The 17706-nt window shown below is 48.5% G+C and overlaps 2 protein-coding genes across 2 annotated transcripts in view; both read right to left on the bottom strand.

The window, feature by feature from the left end:
- The window catches only part of gapvd1 (GTPase activating protein and VPS9 domains 1), a 27330-nt gene extending 15880 nt beyond the window's left edge, over window positions 1–11450 (bottom strand). Inside the window, exons 1-7 of the mRNA XM_084457664.1 lie at window positions 11318–11450; window positions 4729–4945; window positions 3950–4217; window positions 2990–3565; window positions 2642–2725; window positions 2369–2503; window positions 1524–1716 (exon numbers count right to left, since the gene is read on the bottom strand). Of these exons, the coding sequence (XP_084313790.1) occupies window positions 1524–1716; window positions 2369–2503; window positions 2642–2725; window positions 2990–3565; window positions 3950–4217; window positions 4729–4913 (1441 nt within the window). The 5' untranslated portion in view covers window positions 4914–4945; window positions 11318–11450. The remainder of the gene's footprint in view (window positions 1–1523; window positions 1717–2368; window positions 2504–2641; window positions 2726–2989; window positions 3566–3949; window positions 4218–4728; window positions 4946–11317) is intronic.
- Window positions 11451–14168: 2718 nt separating this feature from the next.
- Window positions 14169–17411, bottom strand: unm_hu7912 (un-named hu7912; the record flags this gene model as incomplete). The annotated part of the gene is made up of 1 exon (XM_084457053.1): window positions 14169–17411. One exon carries the CDS (start codon window positions 17409–17411, stop codon window positions 14169–14171), a length of 3243 nt encoding a protein of 1080 aa, XP_084313179.1.
- Window positions 17412–17706: the final 295 nt, after the last annotated feature.

Below are 17706 nucleotides of genomic sequence, written 5' to 3' on the forward strand. Positions count from 1 at the left end.
GAACAGGACATTTAACGGTTTCAGTTAGGACAGCAAGCACGCGATGTCGCGTTCTGTTGCTCGCGTCGCAAGCAGTTAGGACACGGTGTGAGAGTCACATGTCAGCACAAAACGGAGTTGCTGGTTCTTAACGAGGGAGGCGTCGCTTCGGTTCCACATTTCATCTTAAAACAGCAAACGAAGGTATTACATCTCCCATCCATACCAATTAAAATAACTTCATTTATTTGGTAACTTAATTGGTTGTCATTTCACTAATAGAGCTCTAATCAAGATGTTGCTAATTGCCTCTCTTAAACAGGCAGAGAAGCTCATTAGCTTCCTATATAACAAGGGCCCATTCTCCACCATCACCACTCAACTCAACCAGCTAAGAGGGTTGTGGTAAGGGAAACAATGCAAGGTTATTTTGTAGGGCTGTCCCCTGAACGTCCACGAGTCCAATCATCAGTTGGTGACCCCTTAAGTCGACTGAGATTCTTGAAGTTGAGCAGTCGTTTTTTGCTCCACTGTCAAGATGCGCTGGTGGGCTGAGACAATTCACCTGCCTTGTGATTTAAAAAGGACAGGCCAATCACTGGTTTTAGATCTAGTCTGTTACTGGAGCTGTTAGTTGTGCAGTAAAAGGAGACTTAAGTCTGATATAGCAGAGTGAAGACAGGGAATCCTTCTCCCCCTCTGCTGTGCGCCTAGCCTACTGTGCGCCAGCAATCACCTGCATTTCCCAAACCGAATATCACAACACGAAACTGCTGTCCTAGATCCATCTTCTTGTATGAACTAAGATATCCGATGGAAAAATATATTTTTTCCCATAGACAGATTGAGCTGCGAAAATGCTTGTGACAGCCTATTCACGCACGCTTTCAAATGCACAGTTGAGGAGACTATATCTTCAAAGCGCCCAACCCTAATGTAGACTAGGGCAAACACTGCTAAACATGGGGGAATCTGAAGTAGATGGACACTGTGGGCTGGATGATTCAGCAAGAAAAACAAGCGTCTTTTGTGCTGCATGCGAGTTTGATTTAGAAATATGGAGGAAAAAAGGAGGAACGAATCGTCGAATCTCTGGTTTGAATAAGCGAATCTGATTCGACTCAGGAAATTCAGAGTCGGGGACAGCCCTAGTATTTAGTCTGGTTCTAGCAGCAGGTGGTGGTATCTGTTATAGTGCGCAGACAGGGGTGAAAATTAACTTTTTGGCTCACGGTGAGTCACCTGCCAAGGGGACTGTAGATGACAAAATCTACCGGCCAAGTATATATTTTTTTCAGATAGCCTTCCCAAATCTAGTCGCCAATTGGAAATGTTACCTTCATTTGGCCGGTGGCAGGTGTTCATTTTCAGCCCTGTGCGCAGATGAGAGCCCTGACATAACTCAGATCTGACATCCTCCTACGTTATGGGGATCCTGTCTGAACAGCCAGAGTGAGGGAGTAGTAGTGAGGGAGTAGTAGTGAGGGAGGAGCCAGTAGGGGGGCAGGTTGTGGAGTAGTGCAGCTAGGGGGGGGGGGGGGTACCTATTGGAAGCCTGTTCTTCTTGTTGGCCGGGGTGGTAGCGGGGCTGAGCTGGGGGGTGTTGGAGGGGGTGAGCTCCAGGCTGTTGCTGTTCACCGTGCGGGACTGGGGGATGCTGGCCAGCAGGGTCTCCAGGGCCATGTGCTCCTCTTCCCGGAGGTGGTCCCCCGCCATCACGTTACGCACAAAGTCCACCTGGGAGAGACGCGGGCGGGGTTACCACAGAACCCTACACACTATGAATGAAACATCTTACTTGGTTTAGTTTAGATTTCAAGAACACGCTGAGTGGTCGGTCAAGGTGGTTTCAAACAAAGACGATAGGTTTATTCTGATGTTTACGGTTTGCAAAGCGGACTCTGCACAGGAAGTTCCTACGCGAGAGTTTGGTGTTTCTGGCTCTGAATTGATACCGTTCTATTAATACATCCATGAGTGATACCTTATAACTTGAGAAAGGAAGTGGCATGCAGTTTCAGGATGAAGAGGACAGGGAAGTGATGTCACACAGAAACAATTTGTAGTTTTAACAGACTGATTCTAGGGGAACGAACTACAAAGTTAGAACAGTCAGGTAGGAAAACAGAAAAGAACAAATGGTGTGGGTAACATTAGTGAGACTGAAATTTCAATCACAAGACGCACTCGTCCTCCGGGATGACTCCCTTTACTGGCTGGACGAGTCTGAGCTTGTCAAGGTGATTCATCCGCGGCGCGAGGAATGTCAGCTGAACTGTGGCAGGTCTCAAATGAGGGTGTAGCCTATACTGTGCTTTAACCTGCTACACATACAGTGGGGCCACACTAGCACATTCGTTCACACTAGCTGGTCCAGTAAGCAGCCTACCAGGGTCAGCAGCTGAGCATGGGTCATGTAGACCACCGTCCTGCTGAGGCCTTCTAGAAGGTTCATGGAGGACACGGGCGGAGTCTCCACAGCTCTCCCACCAATCACAACGTCCAGGAAGGCAGCTACACAGCTCTGAAGGGAACCAAAGAACAAGACAACTTAGTAAATGGAGAGAACAATATGTTTTTGAGAATTATTATAATTAGAATTCATTATTATACCAACCCAACTGGGAAAACTATCAACATTTATCCTAGATGATGAGCTTACCTTGTCGAATTTTGCCAAACTGTTTTTTCGCCTCGGATCACCGTCATCGTCCGCCATCGCCAACTGTTGCAGAAGCTGCCCAACCTGCGCGACAACCACACGACGACATCAGCGTTCACTTCCTGCGACATCGGCATTCACTTCCTGCGACATCAACATTCACTTCCTGCGACATCAGCATTCACTTCCTGCGACATCAGCGTTCACTTCCTGCGACATCAGCATTCACTTCCTGCGGCATCAGCATTCACTTCCTGCGACATCAACATTCACTTCCTGCGACATCAGCATTCACTTCCTGCGACAGAATCACAAACCAGAGCGCGCCGCCCGAAAATCCTCTCTCACCTGCATGAGGTTGAAGCGGGCCACCTCGTTGATGGGGGCGTCCGAGATGATGCCGTACTGCTCGGGGTTGACCACGGCGGGGCAGATGAAGCAGGCGAGCAGCAGGTCGGTGCACATGGCCCTCACCTCGCCCACCTCCAGGCGCTCCACGCTCGACAGCGTCTTGTACATCTGCGACACCACCCAGCGGAGACTGTGCGGGAAGCAGTAGGTGTTCTGCTTCAGGTACCCGATAAACTTGTTGACCAGCGCCACCAGCTTGGCCTCGTTGGACTCCACCGCCGCCTGCACGCGCTGCCGGTACCCCTCGGAGCCCTTCTCCCCGAACAGGCGCTCCTGCTGGGCCGGCGTGAAGCGCTCCGTCACCTTGGCCACGTCCGTCTCCAGGTGGTCCTCGTCCTCCACCAGCAGCTGCATGATGGGCTCGTGGAGCGTGGCGGTGAGGAACAGCTTGGCCGAGTACAGGCCCTCGGAGAACAGCTTGAAGAGGACGCTGAAGGCGCAGGTGCCTCGTCTCAGGAGCCTGCGAGGGTTGTCGTTCTCCTTCAGCTCGAACTCGATCAGGTAGCGCAGCACCTGTAGAGCGGACAAAAACGTTTAGGGCTGCTTCGCCCCCCCCCCCCCCCCCCCCACATGCGTCTATAGCTTTCAAAGGCCTTGTTCATTTTCAAATTGTGCCGATCCCAGACAGTGATAGTGTCATAAAAATAAAGTAGCAATTCAGCAAACTGAGCCTTGAAAGATCTTCAAAAGACCTGCATTGGAAAATGTCAGCTTGTTGATTTTTGTGTTAAATACTGTTTACACTGAGACAATGAACAATCTCTATAGTTTGAGAATCTGAGTCCCCAATATTGCTTCGGCCCCCGTCAACAAGCGACAAAAATACGCCCTCTGACCCCGAGAAAGGGGACGGCGAGACGGCGATCTTGGCACGGACGCGCGGCCCGGCCTCCTCACCTGCAGCAGGTAGCTCTCATCCTCCTGCATGATGCAGTTCCCGTAGAGGGAGGTGAAGACGGTGTGGATGACGCCCAGCGTGGGCTCCTGGTTCAGACGTTCGCCCGCCACCAGGCAGGACGCCACCAGACGAGGGTTCTCCCTCACGCGGCTCACGAACTCCCCGTAGATGCTCTCCTGGAAGCCCAGGGTCTTGTAGCCGTCCACGAACTGGGTGTCCTCTAGGACCTTGGCGTGCTGGCAGCATTCTGCCGGGGAGGCCTCGGCACTGTGGGGGCACACGGGGAGCGCTCGTTACGACCGTAACAAACCGGGCGGGGTAAGCCCCAACGGAGGCGCTCAGAGACCAGCCTGTCATTGGTTGGTCGTTGGGAGCGAGGGGTAATTGTATGACATGCTCGCCGGTCACAGGGCTCCCATGATACCTTGCAATTTCCCTACCGGCCAGTAATCTAAAATTGCAGCCCAGTGACTCGGCAAAAGCCCTGTTTCTATTGGGCAGGGGTGTGCCACACTCGGGCGTGAGCCGTGTGTGTGTGTGTGTGTGTGTGTGTGTGTGTGTATGTGTGTGTGTGTGTGTGTGTGTGTGTGTGTGTGTGTGTGTGTATGTGTGTGTGTGTGTGTGTGTGTGTGAGTCAGACCTGGTGAGGATGAGGCGGTCCAGGTTGATCCTCTGCTGTGTGTGTGTGTGTGTGTGTGTGTGTGTGTGTGTGTGTGTGTGTATGTGTGTGTGTGTGTGTGTGTGTGTGTGTGTATGTGTGTGTGTGTGTGAGTCAGACCTGGTGAGGATGAGGCGGTCCAGGTTGATCCTCTGCTGCTTGGCGATCCAGGCGGCCCGGTAGAGACGCTCAGCCGTCTTCAGCACGTCGCCATTGAGGCGCTGGATCAGCTGCTTCTCCGACGCCACGTACAGACGCTCCTGCTTCAGGTGGTGGGCCAGAGTGTGGATGTCTGGCTTCACCATCTTCCCCGGATCCAGCACGCGGCCTGGGGGCGCTGGAGAGAGCAGAGGAGATGGAGGATCAGTCACTGGGGGGGGGGGGAGCAGAGGAGATCAGTCACTGGGGGGGAGAGAGCAGAGGAGACCGGAGACCAGTCACTGGGGGGGTGGGAGAGAGCAGAGGAGACCAGTCACTGGGGGGGGGGGGGGAGAGAGCAGAGAAGACCAGTCACTGGGGAGGGGGGGGGGAGAGCAGAGGAGACCGGAGATCAGTCACTGGGGAGGTGGGAGAGAGCAGAAGAGACCAGTCACTGGGGAGGGGGGGGGGAGAGCAGAGGAGACCGGAGATCAGTCACTGGGGAGGTGGGAGAGAGCAGAAGAGACCAGTCACTGGGGAGGTGGGAGAGAGCAGAGGAGATCAGTCACTAGGGAGGTGGGAGAGAGAGCAGAGGAGACCAGTCACTGGGGGGGGGGGGGGGAGAGAGCAGAAGAGACCAGTCACTGGGGAGGTGGGAGAGAGCAGAAGAGACCAGTCACTGGGGGGGGGGGGGAGAGCAGAAGAGACCAGTCACTGGGGGGGGGGGGGAGAGCAGAGGAGACCAGTCACTGGGGGGGTGGGAGAGAGCAGAAGAGACCAGTCACTGGGGAGGTGGGAGAGAGCAGAAGAGACCAGTCACTGGGGAGGTGGGAGAGAGCAGAAGAGACCAGTCACTGGGGGGGGGGGGGGAGAGAGCAGAAGAGACCAGTCACTGGGGAGGTGGGAGAGAGCAGAAGAGACCAGTCACTGGGGGGGGGGGGGGAGAGCAGAAGAGACCAGTCACTGGGGGGGGGGGGGAGAGCAGAGACGACCAGTCACTCTGGGGGAATTAACACAGGTGATACCGCTGCTAGCCACTGTGTTGGTATATCCAGAAAACATTCACACCACATTTCCCTGAACACACTGACTAGTCTATATCTTCGATTTCTCTAACCGATCAATATTACGCTGTCTAACATCAGGGACAAGAGACGATATGATACGATAATACTTTGTCAGCAAGCTGAACTTAGTTTTGCATCCATGGCACCGCATTAGAACACAGAATACATTAGAACATACGATGTTCTTATTCTACTAACTGGATTCAGGTAGGAGTGGAGGAGCAGGATGATGATCTGTTTCCTGTAAAGGCAGAATCCTGGCTACACATGGTCTCACACTGTCCGGGAAAGACAGGGTCATGTTAGGCCAGGGACACTGCGTCTACCGGGGCTAGAGCTGAGTGATGGGAGAGGAAATCTGACGGACACCATCTTCAGCAACAGGCCCAATAGCACCACATGGATTACCAGCACCACATAGATTACCAGCACCACATAGATTACCAGCACCAATTACCAGCACCACATAGATTACCAGCACCAATTACCAGCACCACATAGATTACCAGCACCACATGGATTACCAGCACCAATTACCAGCACCACATAGATTACCAGCACCAATTACCAGCACCACATAGATTACCAGCACCACATAGATTACGAGCCTATGAACAATAGCAAGGCCCCAAGCGTCTGGTGGAGTTATTCACAGTGAAAGAGAATATGCAAATTATTAGCATTAGTCTCCCTTCTCCTTTCGTCACAGACCCACACACAGGCTGGACATACAAACACACACCAGACAGGCCGTACAAACACACACACACCAGACAGGCCGTACATACAAATACAAACACACAGACACACACACACACAGGCCGCACATACAAACACACCCCAGACAGGCCGCACATACAAACACACCCCAGACAGGCCGTACATACAAACACACACCAGACAGAATGCATGAAATTTTAATGATTTCCTGGGGCAGCCCATGACACAAAAGCCTCTTTGTGGTTGGCTGCTACCATGGCGAACACACTCGACCGCAGGCTGGGAGAGGCCCGTGTGTGTGTGAGCGCGACCCAGAGGACCCTGTCTCAGACTGGGCTTGGCTGACTGAGGACAGACCTTACTGGGCACAACTTGCATCACTAGAGCATTAAAAATGAACGCGTCTGCGATTTGAAACACGCAGTCAGAACGCAGCATTATAATGGCATTGTCACACCCCATAACCAAGCTGAACCTCATGGGGGATAGAAAGCCGTATAATAGACATGCCCAGATGATGAATGACGTTGGGTGTTTGTTGCCGTGTAGATCTGCTAAGGTAATTGACAGATGCCTGGCAGATAAGTATGGGTTCAGTATGCCTGAACCCACAAGCTGAACGTGTTAATTCTTCTCAGGCTGGTGGGGAATTGAAAGAGGCTGCAGCTAGCTAGCCCGGCTGCCAGGCCACAGGTACCACACGCCTCCAGGATCCAGAACAGAGATCAGATGAGTACAGGCAAGGCTACCTGGTGAGTAGGTCATGGAAAACAATGAGGAACTCCTAAGCAGAAGCGAAACTAAGTCAGGCATGTTCTAGATAAGAGAGAGAGATGGGCGAGAGACAATGAACAGAACCACCCCATCAGGTGAGCATAATTAGCATGGTTATCAGGGTAAAGCTCACTAGACTAACCTGATAGGCTGTGTACGTAATGAGCCTCCACACCCAGCATCACACTGTACAAAGGCATAAGAGAAGCGGACGTGCGATATGCGATATCGTAGACCAGGGTTTTTCCTGCATAGAGGATTTTTTTGCCGCCCCCCAAAGAGATAGAGATTTAGTCAGAGCCAAAGAAAGATAACCAGTGCCAAAATGATAAAAAATTGAGAATAAAAATAGCAATTCAAATCCTCTCCGAATGTGTTTGATAGCTGGTTTCAAGTGCAGCCCATCCCTCTTTCTTGCACTGTCCATGGTTTGGACCGCTAGTAATCAAGATAATTAACAGACAGGTTATCAGTATCTTCAACATTTTGGTCATTTTGGTCATTTCGGGAGATTTCTCGCGATTGTGAAAAGTGAGCTCAGTCAGAACGACAGCGAAGAATATAGGCCTATGCTGGTAGGCTACTCAGCATAAAACTGAGGTTTCCCTGTAAAATATTGCATGCGCATCACCCCCCAAAGACCCGTACTGAGCCAGGAACAACCCTGGTAGGCCCAACAACAACCATGTCCTGACTCCTGTTCGGCCCGATACCATTTCAGTCTAACTGGATATCCTCACGATAAGCTACGAGTCAGAGATATAAGCAACGAGTTAGAGATATAAGCTACGAGTTAGAGATATAAGCTACGAGTTAGAGATATAAGCTACGAGTTAGAGATATAAGCTACGAGTTAGAGATATAAGCTACGAGTTAGAGATATAAGCTACGAGTTAGAGATATAAACTACGAGTTAGAGATATAAGCTACGAGTTAGAGATATAAGCTACGAGTTAGAGATATAAGCTACGAGTTAGAGATATAAGCAATGAGTTAGAGATACGAACAGCAGATCATCTGTACACAACAAGCAAGCAGTAGGATGCAGCTCACCTCCCTGCAGAGTTGCGGAGGTGTTTGGAACGCAGCCTGAAACTGTCCACTCAAGAGGCCGGCCGAACCAGAGCTTTTTATAGACGCTCATGAAGGAATCACTTTCTAAAAGGCAGTTGGGATTTAAGAGATCAGTCCCATTCTCACTTCCCCTCCACGTCAGATCAAACACTGCATGAGAACCGCAAAAGAGTCAGAACGAGAGCGCCAATTCAACCATTTAGATTTGACAAGTTTTCTAATCCTATAATAGCCCCAATAGCTTAAATAGACAATATACAGCAGGCTACGGATCTGTTTAAAGTGACAACATTCAATGCTGTGAAGAACAAGGAGTGGACCTTGATTTGGCGGTACACCTAACCTATCACATGAGTAGAGGTGTCTGAGGTTCTGGTCTGTAAAGAGCATCTCGTAAAGGACCGTTGTCCCCATCAACTATGATTGAGCTGTTAGTCACATGTAACGACTCACAAGCCTTTGAAAAAGCCTCCCAGCTTTCCGTGACCATGTTGCAGTACACTACACTGCACTTACAGGGTTGTTCCTGGCTCAGAATGGGTCTTTGGGGGGTGATGCGCAGTGCGCACATAATTTTGGGGGGAAACCTCAGTTTTATGCCGAGTAGCCTACCAGCGTATATAGGCCTGTATTCTTTGCTGTCGTGACTGAGCTCACTTTTCACAATCGTGGGAAATCTCCTGACATGACACAAAGTGGATATGAAGTCAAAATGTTTGAGATACTGACAACCTGTCTATTAATTATCTCGATTACTAGTGGTCCAAACCATGGACCATGCAAGGAAGAGGGATGGGCTGCACTTGAAACAAGCCTCAAACACATTTGGAGAGGTTTTGAATTGCTATTTTTATTCTCAATTTTTAGCATTTTGGCACTGGTGATTTTCCCTTGGCTCTGGCTAAAATCTCTTTGGGGGCCAAAAAATCCTCTATGAAGGGAAAACCTGCACTTCGCCTGACTGGTTTACTGTGTGAGATACTCTGCCAAGGCTGCTTCATCTATGACGAGGCTGTTTCCGGGGTGGATGGGTCAAGGAGAAAGCAACGGCTGGGATAAAAAGAGCCTCAGCTACAGCAGAGGCAACAGCCTTTAATTTGTGTTGCTCCTCAGAGAGGCAGCCACCTGGGCCGACTTATTCATGCCAAAGAATCGTCATGGTGGGGAAAAACTCCTTCTATAACTGAGTGAGCCCACGCTAGTTTTAATTTAGTCAGTCTGATCAAGGAAGCAAATGGTTTAGGTGAGTTTCTCAAAATTCCTGCAGGCTGAGTGCCACGTTTTACACAATCTTATGTAGTTAAAAGTGGGTTAACAACTGTCAGGAAGGTAACACCTGACTGTGCATTTCGGAGTCTGACTGAGACATCCACATCCTGTGAATGACACACATCCTAACTCCTGACCCGCCAAAGCACAAGCTTGCCTCCCAACCAATGCGGCAGAGGAAAGGCAAATGTGTGGAGATGCAATAATATTTCCTGTCAGCGTCGGACTATTTCCAAGAGGTATAGACCCTTTCAATTAAACCAATGGCGCTTTCGGTCACTAGGGCTAAATTGTACTGTAAACTGTGGTATTGTTTGGTATTGAACCCCTCATGAAATAGTCAATAGTGGCTGCATTGATTGCTGACAGCCCGACCAGCACAATATTTTTTCCTAATACTTTCTAATAATTCACGATATAATTCACAAAAAATGACAACAGGACAAGACAGAGCTGTCAGAGATGGGTGCGAAAGTAGCTCGCAATAAACTCGTCTAATCCTGCCAACCATGCAGCTGTCTAAAGAAATATCACAAGAGCTTGGGTTTGGCAGACTGAGGGGACCAGTGACCCCCGGGTTTGGCAGACTGAGGGGACCAGTGACCCCAGGGTTTGGCAGACTGAGGGGACCAGTGACCCCAGGGTTTGGCAGACTGAGGGGACCAGTGACCCCAGGGTTTGGCAGACTGAGGGGACCAGTGACCCCAGGGTTTGGCAGACTGAGGGGACCAGTGACCCCAGGGTTTGGCAGACTGAGGGGACCAGTGACCCCCGGGTTTGGCAGACTGAGGGGACCAGTGACCCCCAGAAAGCAGCTGCCCACTCTGGGACTTACTGGGTCCCCACAACTCACTGTGGCTAATTGCACTTAGAAACCAGTTTCCACGATATTGGCCAATCCAATAGCAAAGAAACTTAGTGTCGAAGTGGCTATAACGTTAGTGGATATAACGTTACCAGTAATATTGTATGTATAATATTGTATGTATTGTATAATACATATGTTAGCTGTTAGCAAGGTCTAGTCTAGCTAAAATATTATACGAGGCCTTTAGCTAGCAGCACTAAATGACTGTATGCATTAACGTTAAACAAGAACACCAACGTTAACTAGGCTAAAAACACTTAATACATATATTAGAGAGGTAACATATAGCTAGCTAACACCATTATACAGCAATACGAGCTAGCTAGCTAGCCTGCCTTGGCAGAACCTACTAGAAAGGTTAGCTAACTAGATAGTCAGCTAACCTTGGTTAGCATGTAAGTGCAAGATAGCTAGATAGGATTACCTGAATAGCTAACTTAGTTAGTAAGATAATGTAAACAATGCTAGCTTGCTAGTAATGCAGTAGAATAGCTAAGCTAACCAGCAAGCTATTGTTTGTGAGTGACTCTAGATTAGCTAGCTAGCATAGTGCTAGCGCGTTTACAAGCTAACGTTAGCTTCCTAGCAAGCTAGGTCGGATATAGACGGTTGAGCCAGACAAGCACCTGGAGCAGACAAGGATTATTATTATTATTATTATTATGTTATCGAACATCAAAGTCGCTAGCTACAGCTAGCTAGCTTAGCATAGCTAACCAGCACGCTAGCATTAGCTAGATAGCAACCAAGCAAGTTGAGGGCGTTGAACCTTATAAATTATACAAATTCGACGACTTACCAAGTGAATTGTTAGTAGTTTACCGGTTGTTTGTGGTAATAATTCCCAAATAATGTGACTATTTCAGGACTGAGGTAAGGCGTTGGGTTTCTGAGCCGTTGGGATCTCTGAGGGTGACAGCGCGAGCTGGCTGTCATCGCTGTCATCACGAGGAGACACGCATGCGCAGTGAGACCGAGGAGACACGCATGCGCAGTGAGACCGAGGAGACACGCATGCGCAGAGAGCAGCGGTGGGATGGAGACTGATGTAGTGAAAATGTAGATTATAGTGAAAAAGTATGACCCACTAACTGTGTGTGTGTGTCACAGTTGTCATCAATCCTTTTGAGTCTTAATTGAGTCTCAAATAAAATTGATTTGATCGAGATTAGTAATAAACAAAACTATCCATCTGCCTGTAGATTATTTTATTATATTGCCAAGATCATTAGAATTAGATTAACCAGAAAACTGTGTTGTCCATGAAATAGAACAATATGGTCACTCCCTCCAATTTTAGAATGTACAAACTAATGTAATGTAATATAATGAAATGTCATGTAATGTTTAGAATGTATCAGTAGATGGTGCTCTTGCTAAATATTTCCTGAGTTTGGTTGAGGTTTTCTCCTTATCATGGACTTGGACATGGAATTCTTCAAGAGAACATGTTGTAATATATTACATTTTGCCTTGTGGACTATTGCGCTATTGGTAAAATGTTGGACGAGACTTGATTCATGATTCGAATTATTGTGTGTGTAGGGAGTTGTACTTGCAGACTCGTTATTTTTTCCTCTTCAGATAAAGTCAGTACAAGAGGATATGTCATAATTATGTCATATCAGTGGCATTTTATTTGACCGGGAGTAGATTGAAAAGATTATGGGAACTGTTCATGAATCTAGGCCATAAATTGTCTGACCCTCATAAAACCTACAGTATGTCCATTTATATTGAACGGTGAATGCAAGCATCCCACCTACTCATCATTGACAAGTGATTACCAGAAGAGAAAAAACAAAATTTTCAGTCTTTATTCTGTTTATTATATATGGGTTATAAACACCACAAAATATAAAACCGGGGAACATTTCTTTAACAGGGAAACATACTGACTGAGTTAAAAGAGCAACCTTAGATTCATTAGGCTACAGTATGTCAATGGAAAACACCATGCTTGTCTAAGACGAGGAAACATTCTTATTCTCTATAATTGGTTTCAGTGCAATTAGATGGTTTTTGCAGTTTGAGGCTTCAAAGAATTATCCCATTCGTAAAATGTAGCTGTTAAGATGATAAGGTTGCTCTTTTGTTGTACTTTATTGCATAAACATTATATCATGTGTTTGTATATCGTCTGGTATGAAATACGTTATCTCTATCATACGTTATGTGTCAAAGCAAAAAAGAAAACAAAATCTTCAAACCAAATAACAGTCCTCATATGCAATACATTTTAAAACATTTCCTGGGCACTAAATGTACTGTAATTGTATTGTTACCATAATTAGCTGTATCATAGCATATTCAATATTAAAATACCTGAATATAAATAACATGCTTTAAGCAAAATAATTGTCTATTTACAATTACGGACAGATTATTCATCATAGTCAAGATTCAAGCCAAACAAATCCACAAATTGCTTTCTGCAAAATGCATTTTCTACTGAAGGCCACTTTCAAACTAAGCGAGTAACAGTAGAATGAGTTGAATTGTAATAAAGCGACGAAAGGTTGCGGCTGCCTACAACCAAATCAACAACTTAAATATTGAAGGAGAATAATGCTGAGGTTAAATGACAACACATACCTTTTGACTACAGCTATCAGGAACCATACCCATCAAAAGCAGCAGTTGTTAGTAGCACTGTTCAAAATATCACAAGCACTGTGACAAGTCTCATTGTAAATATAGAGCATTAGTAAAGCATGGAGACAACAAAAGCTTTATTGTCATTAACTATAAAGAGGATTGCGTGACCGTGCTGGCTCTATGTACAGGCAGGAGTGTGTGGTATGTTCCTGTTTTGAATCATCTGAACACACCTCACACGTGGTGAGCACTCAACATTCTGCACTGCACACCAATGGTGAGACACTGTATATTATTTGTACTTGTGTCCAGTCCACATGCATATTAATAACTACAATGCATCAGGGTCAAAACAAGACTAAATAGCCAAAACTACAGTGAGAGCATACATTAAAGTGTATTGTTGTGTGTAAAGGTCAAGCATTGTAAGGGTTAGCGTCAAGATAGATGCCTCGTAAAAGTCAATCAAACCTTTTCTGCAAATCCTTGAACTTGTGCTGGAAATGCAAATTCTGTGTTATATTAGCATTCAAACCTTGATCTAATCACTGATTTTCCTTTCCGTAGTTAATACTGTATAGACTACAGTGTGTATCCATTTCATTATCATGACCAGGGCTGCGTTCCGAATCGCATACTACCCTACTATATAGTATGCCAAAACAGGATGTAGTATGTCCCAATACATAGTAATGCCACATGCAGTATGGCAAAAATACCAGGATGTCCTACTACATCCGGTCGTATTTTGCAGTATGCAAGCCAGCAGGCTTTTCTGGCTATTCTGACCCACAATCCTGTGCGCAGCGGAAATGTGCGTCACATGTGCGAGTCATGACAGCTGTAGACGAATGTCGTGTTATGGACAGCGACGGATGAGGGCAATTTTCAAGGTGCAATGTTATGACAAGGTAGTATGTCCCAATTGGATGCCTACTGCTTGCAAAGTATGTACTTTCTAAGGGCAGCTATAGTAGGTAAGGTCGGAACGCAGCCCAGGTCAAATCACTACATGTATACACTGCTGATGATGTCAGAGGACAGAGGCGCATCTATATGATGTCATCCAGGAGGTGTGGTGTTCCAACCCAGCCCAGTGTTCTTGGCTCAGAGGCGGCCATGATCATACACATGAACTGTCTCCCTGTTCTCTTATCGATGGGGTAAATGGTAGTCGGGGTGAACCTCTTGTTGCTCTCCACAAACTCACACAGCTGACGGTAGATCTTTGCATACTCGTGACGAAGGAAGACGCCCCTGATCCTGAGCTCGCGTTGGATATTTATGAAGCATATCTCTCTCGCTTTCCTACCCTCCTCTCCCTCCTTGTCGATATCAGGTGTGCCGGGAGGTGGGGTAAGAATCAGAGTCTCCATGTCACTCTCTTTCTTGATAACCTTTTTGTCTGGGCTGGAAGAGGCCAAGGACACCTTTGCATATTTTCGGATTGTCGGTGTTTGGATTCGGGGTGAGGGTCTGTTAGGCATTAGTTCACCGACAGCGATGGAAACATTCAATAGGAAGCATTCATTGGGGTCATATTCATGACCAGCTTGCTGCAACTCCTTACAGTATTCTCCTAGGTTGTCCTTGAAGCCATCCAGCTCTCTCAGGGACAAATACGTGGGGGACATCAGGAGGCTCTCCAGCCCCACCTGCAGGAAGTTGTCAGCGGTCCCGGGATTTGCGAAACCCAGGAAGAGGACTCCTCTCCCCCTGGACAGGTAGCCAGCCTTGGCGACGCGGGAGAAGGCTTTATGGATCTCCGAGTTCTCTCTGCAGTACTTCAGCGTGTGTCTGCAGACGCTACTAATGCGCCCATACAGACAGTTCCCTTTGTGGGAGTCCCAGTCATCCCGACGGCAGTTCCGAGAGCAGTAGAAGGTGTAGCAGCTATGGCAGGATTTGAAGTACAGGCAGGCGTTGAACAGAGTCTCTGTCCGATTGCACTTCCTGTTGGCGCACACCATGGTGTCGTCGTCGTCCGTGCTGTGGTCAGGGGAGCACTCCTCAGCGCTCCTCTGTAAAGCATCGCAGCCACTGTCGGGGTCTTTGACGCCGTCGGGGCTGGTTTTCGCGGAGGGGATCTGAGTGTTCAGAAGTCCTGGACTCTCTAAGCCCGGAGATGCTCTCGTTCCCTTTTCATCGTCTTCACTAATCAATTGTTTTAGTTGGTCCAGTAGATCTACACTCGGCTTCCTGTTGGACGGTGGTTTGTAGTCGATAACAAGGTCAGCTAGCAGCTCGTCCAGTTGTTCTAGACTCTGCTGCAACGAGTAGCTGTTGTGTTTTCTGTCTTTAGTCATGGCTGCCGAGTCAGACGGCGGCTCTGGATGCAGAGCTTGGGGCGGTTGTGTCTTTTCACAATCCAGGGCGTCCCAGCTGGCGTGGCGTGGCGTGTCTCTCTGTTTATGGGTGCCTGCGCGGATGTCATTGTCCGTTATGGTGATTTCGGGGGTTACAAACCAGATCCCGCCCTTAGCGCTTCTCCCAGGATGATGTGCGCCGCCTTTCTCTAACGAGGTCTCAGAGAGAGACAAGGCAGCGTAGCGCCTCGGTGAGCTGGAGAGGTTGACTATAAGTGGCTCTGCTGTATCAGCAGGAGGCCTAGAATGCCTCCCCTGGTAAAACAGGTTCTCATAGCTGCGACCGCGCTGAACTGTCTGCTCCCTGTCATGGCGGGGATAAAGAATGTTATCCCATGATCTTGAGTGGTTCCTGACCTCCGCGCCGAGCCTGGCTGGCTCCACATAGCCGTTTGTAAACCACTGAGGCATCGCCGGGTGCGGCCTCACTCTCTCTGGCGTGAGCTGAGAGGATTGGTTGGAGTACCCCGATATACTCGAGCGATACCAGTCGTCTGTGTACGCCTGCGAGAGGCGTGGACGCCGGGGCGCCTCGGTGTGATAGGCCCTCAGTGGGGTGTACTGCTCAGGGGAAGGGCTGTATGGCTTGGTGTAGTATACCCTGGAGGGGTTAGAGAGATATGGATAAGCATTGCTATCTTCTCCGTAGTATGATCTAGCCTGTGGCGTTTGAGCGAAGTACGGCCCTACCTCTGCCGGGGAGTAAGGTCTGCCGTAGACCGCCTGTAGAGAGTCTTTGCTGGACATATGGTCTGTGTAATAGGGCCTGACGGGGAGTGTGTGCGCCCAGCGAGTCCGTGGATCCTGCATATAGTGGCTATTCAGACTACTGGCTTGGCTGGTCACACTGGACCGGTCATCCTGATAATACGCTCTAGCGGAAGGGTGGACAGAGTATCTAACTGGATCCTCGGTGTAAAAAAACTTGGTTGGTATATTAGGGTTTGAGTACGCTCTCTGGTCCCTCGCCAGGTACTCTCTCGGCATTGTGGGAGATGGTGTCCTGTGCATATCTAGAGGCTGGATGTAGTTAGGGGGAATGCAGGAGGGGGAGTACTGGTATCCCTGTCTGATACTGGTATCTCCACTGTAGCACTCGCTGGGTGTGGGTGTGGGCGACGCAGCTGTCGGCCGTGGAACATACAGCCCTCTGTTCCCGATGGTCTGGGAGAACCTCTGCCACGGATGCTCGGTTCTCATGCTCGGAACCCTCCTGGCTGTGTGTTGCAGAACCGCAGCGTCGGGCTTGATGTCCACACGACACCGGACATGTGGAGTGATGGCCGGGGCTGGTGGAGCTTGCTTGCTCTCATCAAAACAGTCAGAGACAAAGAGAGGAGAGTGCGGTTGCAGTTTGATAGGGTGGACCTCGTTCAGAAACGCTCGGTTGGAAGAGAAGGGTTCCCGAGGTGTTTCGGATGACCGAAGAGGGTCCGCCGCAGCCTGAGGCGCACCTCTCCCCCTCCTGGCTGCCGGAGGGGAGACGGTGATGGGCACGGGGGTGAGGGTGGTCTTCACTCTGGGAGCACTTCTGGATCTAGTCTTCCTACAATCCGGCCTGGTGATCTTGCTGGTTTTGTCGGAGTTAGCATGCTGTGGGTGCTGTCTAGTATTGAACAGGTCAGGGGAGGAGAAGCGGAGATGCCCCGGCTGATCCAACCCGTTCCAGTCCACGTGCTTGCTCACTGCCTCGTGGTCAGGCCTCTTGTAAGGGTACTCCATTGAGGCAGAAAAGGATTGTGGGTCGTCCAGCGACTCAATGAAGTCAAAGCTACGGCAGTGTCTTTTGTTTATTTCCGGTTTGTCGAACATTTGCGAGTCACATTGTTGATAGGTGCTGAGAGAAAGAGAGTGGCCAGTGATGGGGTTGAGGTGGATGTCCTGATACAGAGTGGATACCAGGATGTCAGGGGGATCTGTGCGTGTCATCTTAGAGGAACCTCCTCTACGTTCCCCATTCACATTGATTCAAGATCAATAGAACCTGGAAAACAAAAAGATACACATTTTAGATTCATAGTTGTGGGTTTAATCTTAATCTAAACTAAAATAATGTCAAAGATGTCATTCTAACTCTGAAATTCAAATGTACTAAGTAAAATGAGTGTTTGTTCTGCATTGTTATGATTATACAAATTATATCCTACACTGCATTGCCAGTATTTCTTACAGTATCTGAATCCATGAGGTTTCTCTCTACACGACAACATAGGCCCAGGGACAA

Source organism: Borostomias antarcticus, assembly GCF_949987555.1.
Source record: "Borostomias antarcticus genome assembly, chromosome: 23".
Classification (NCBI taxonomy): domain Eukaryota; kingdom Metazoa; phylum Chordata; class Actinopteri; order Stomiiformes; family Stomiidae; genus Borostomias; species Borostomias antarcticus.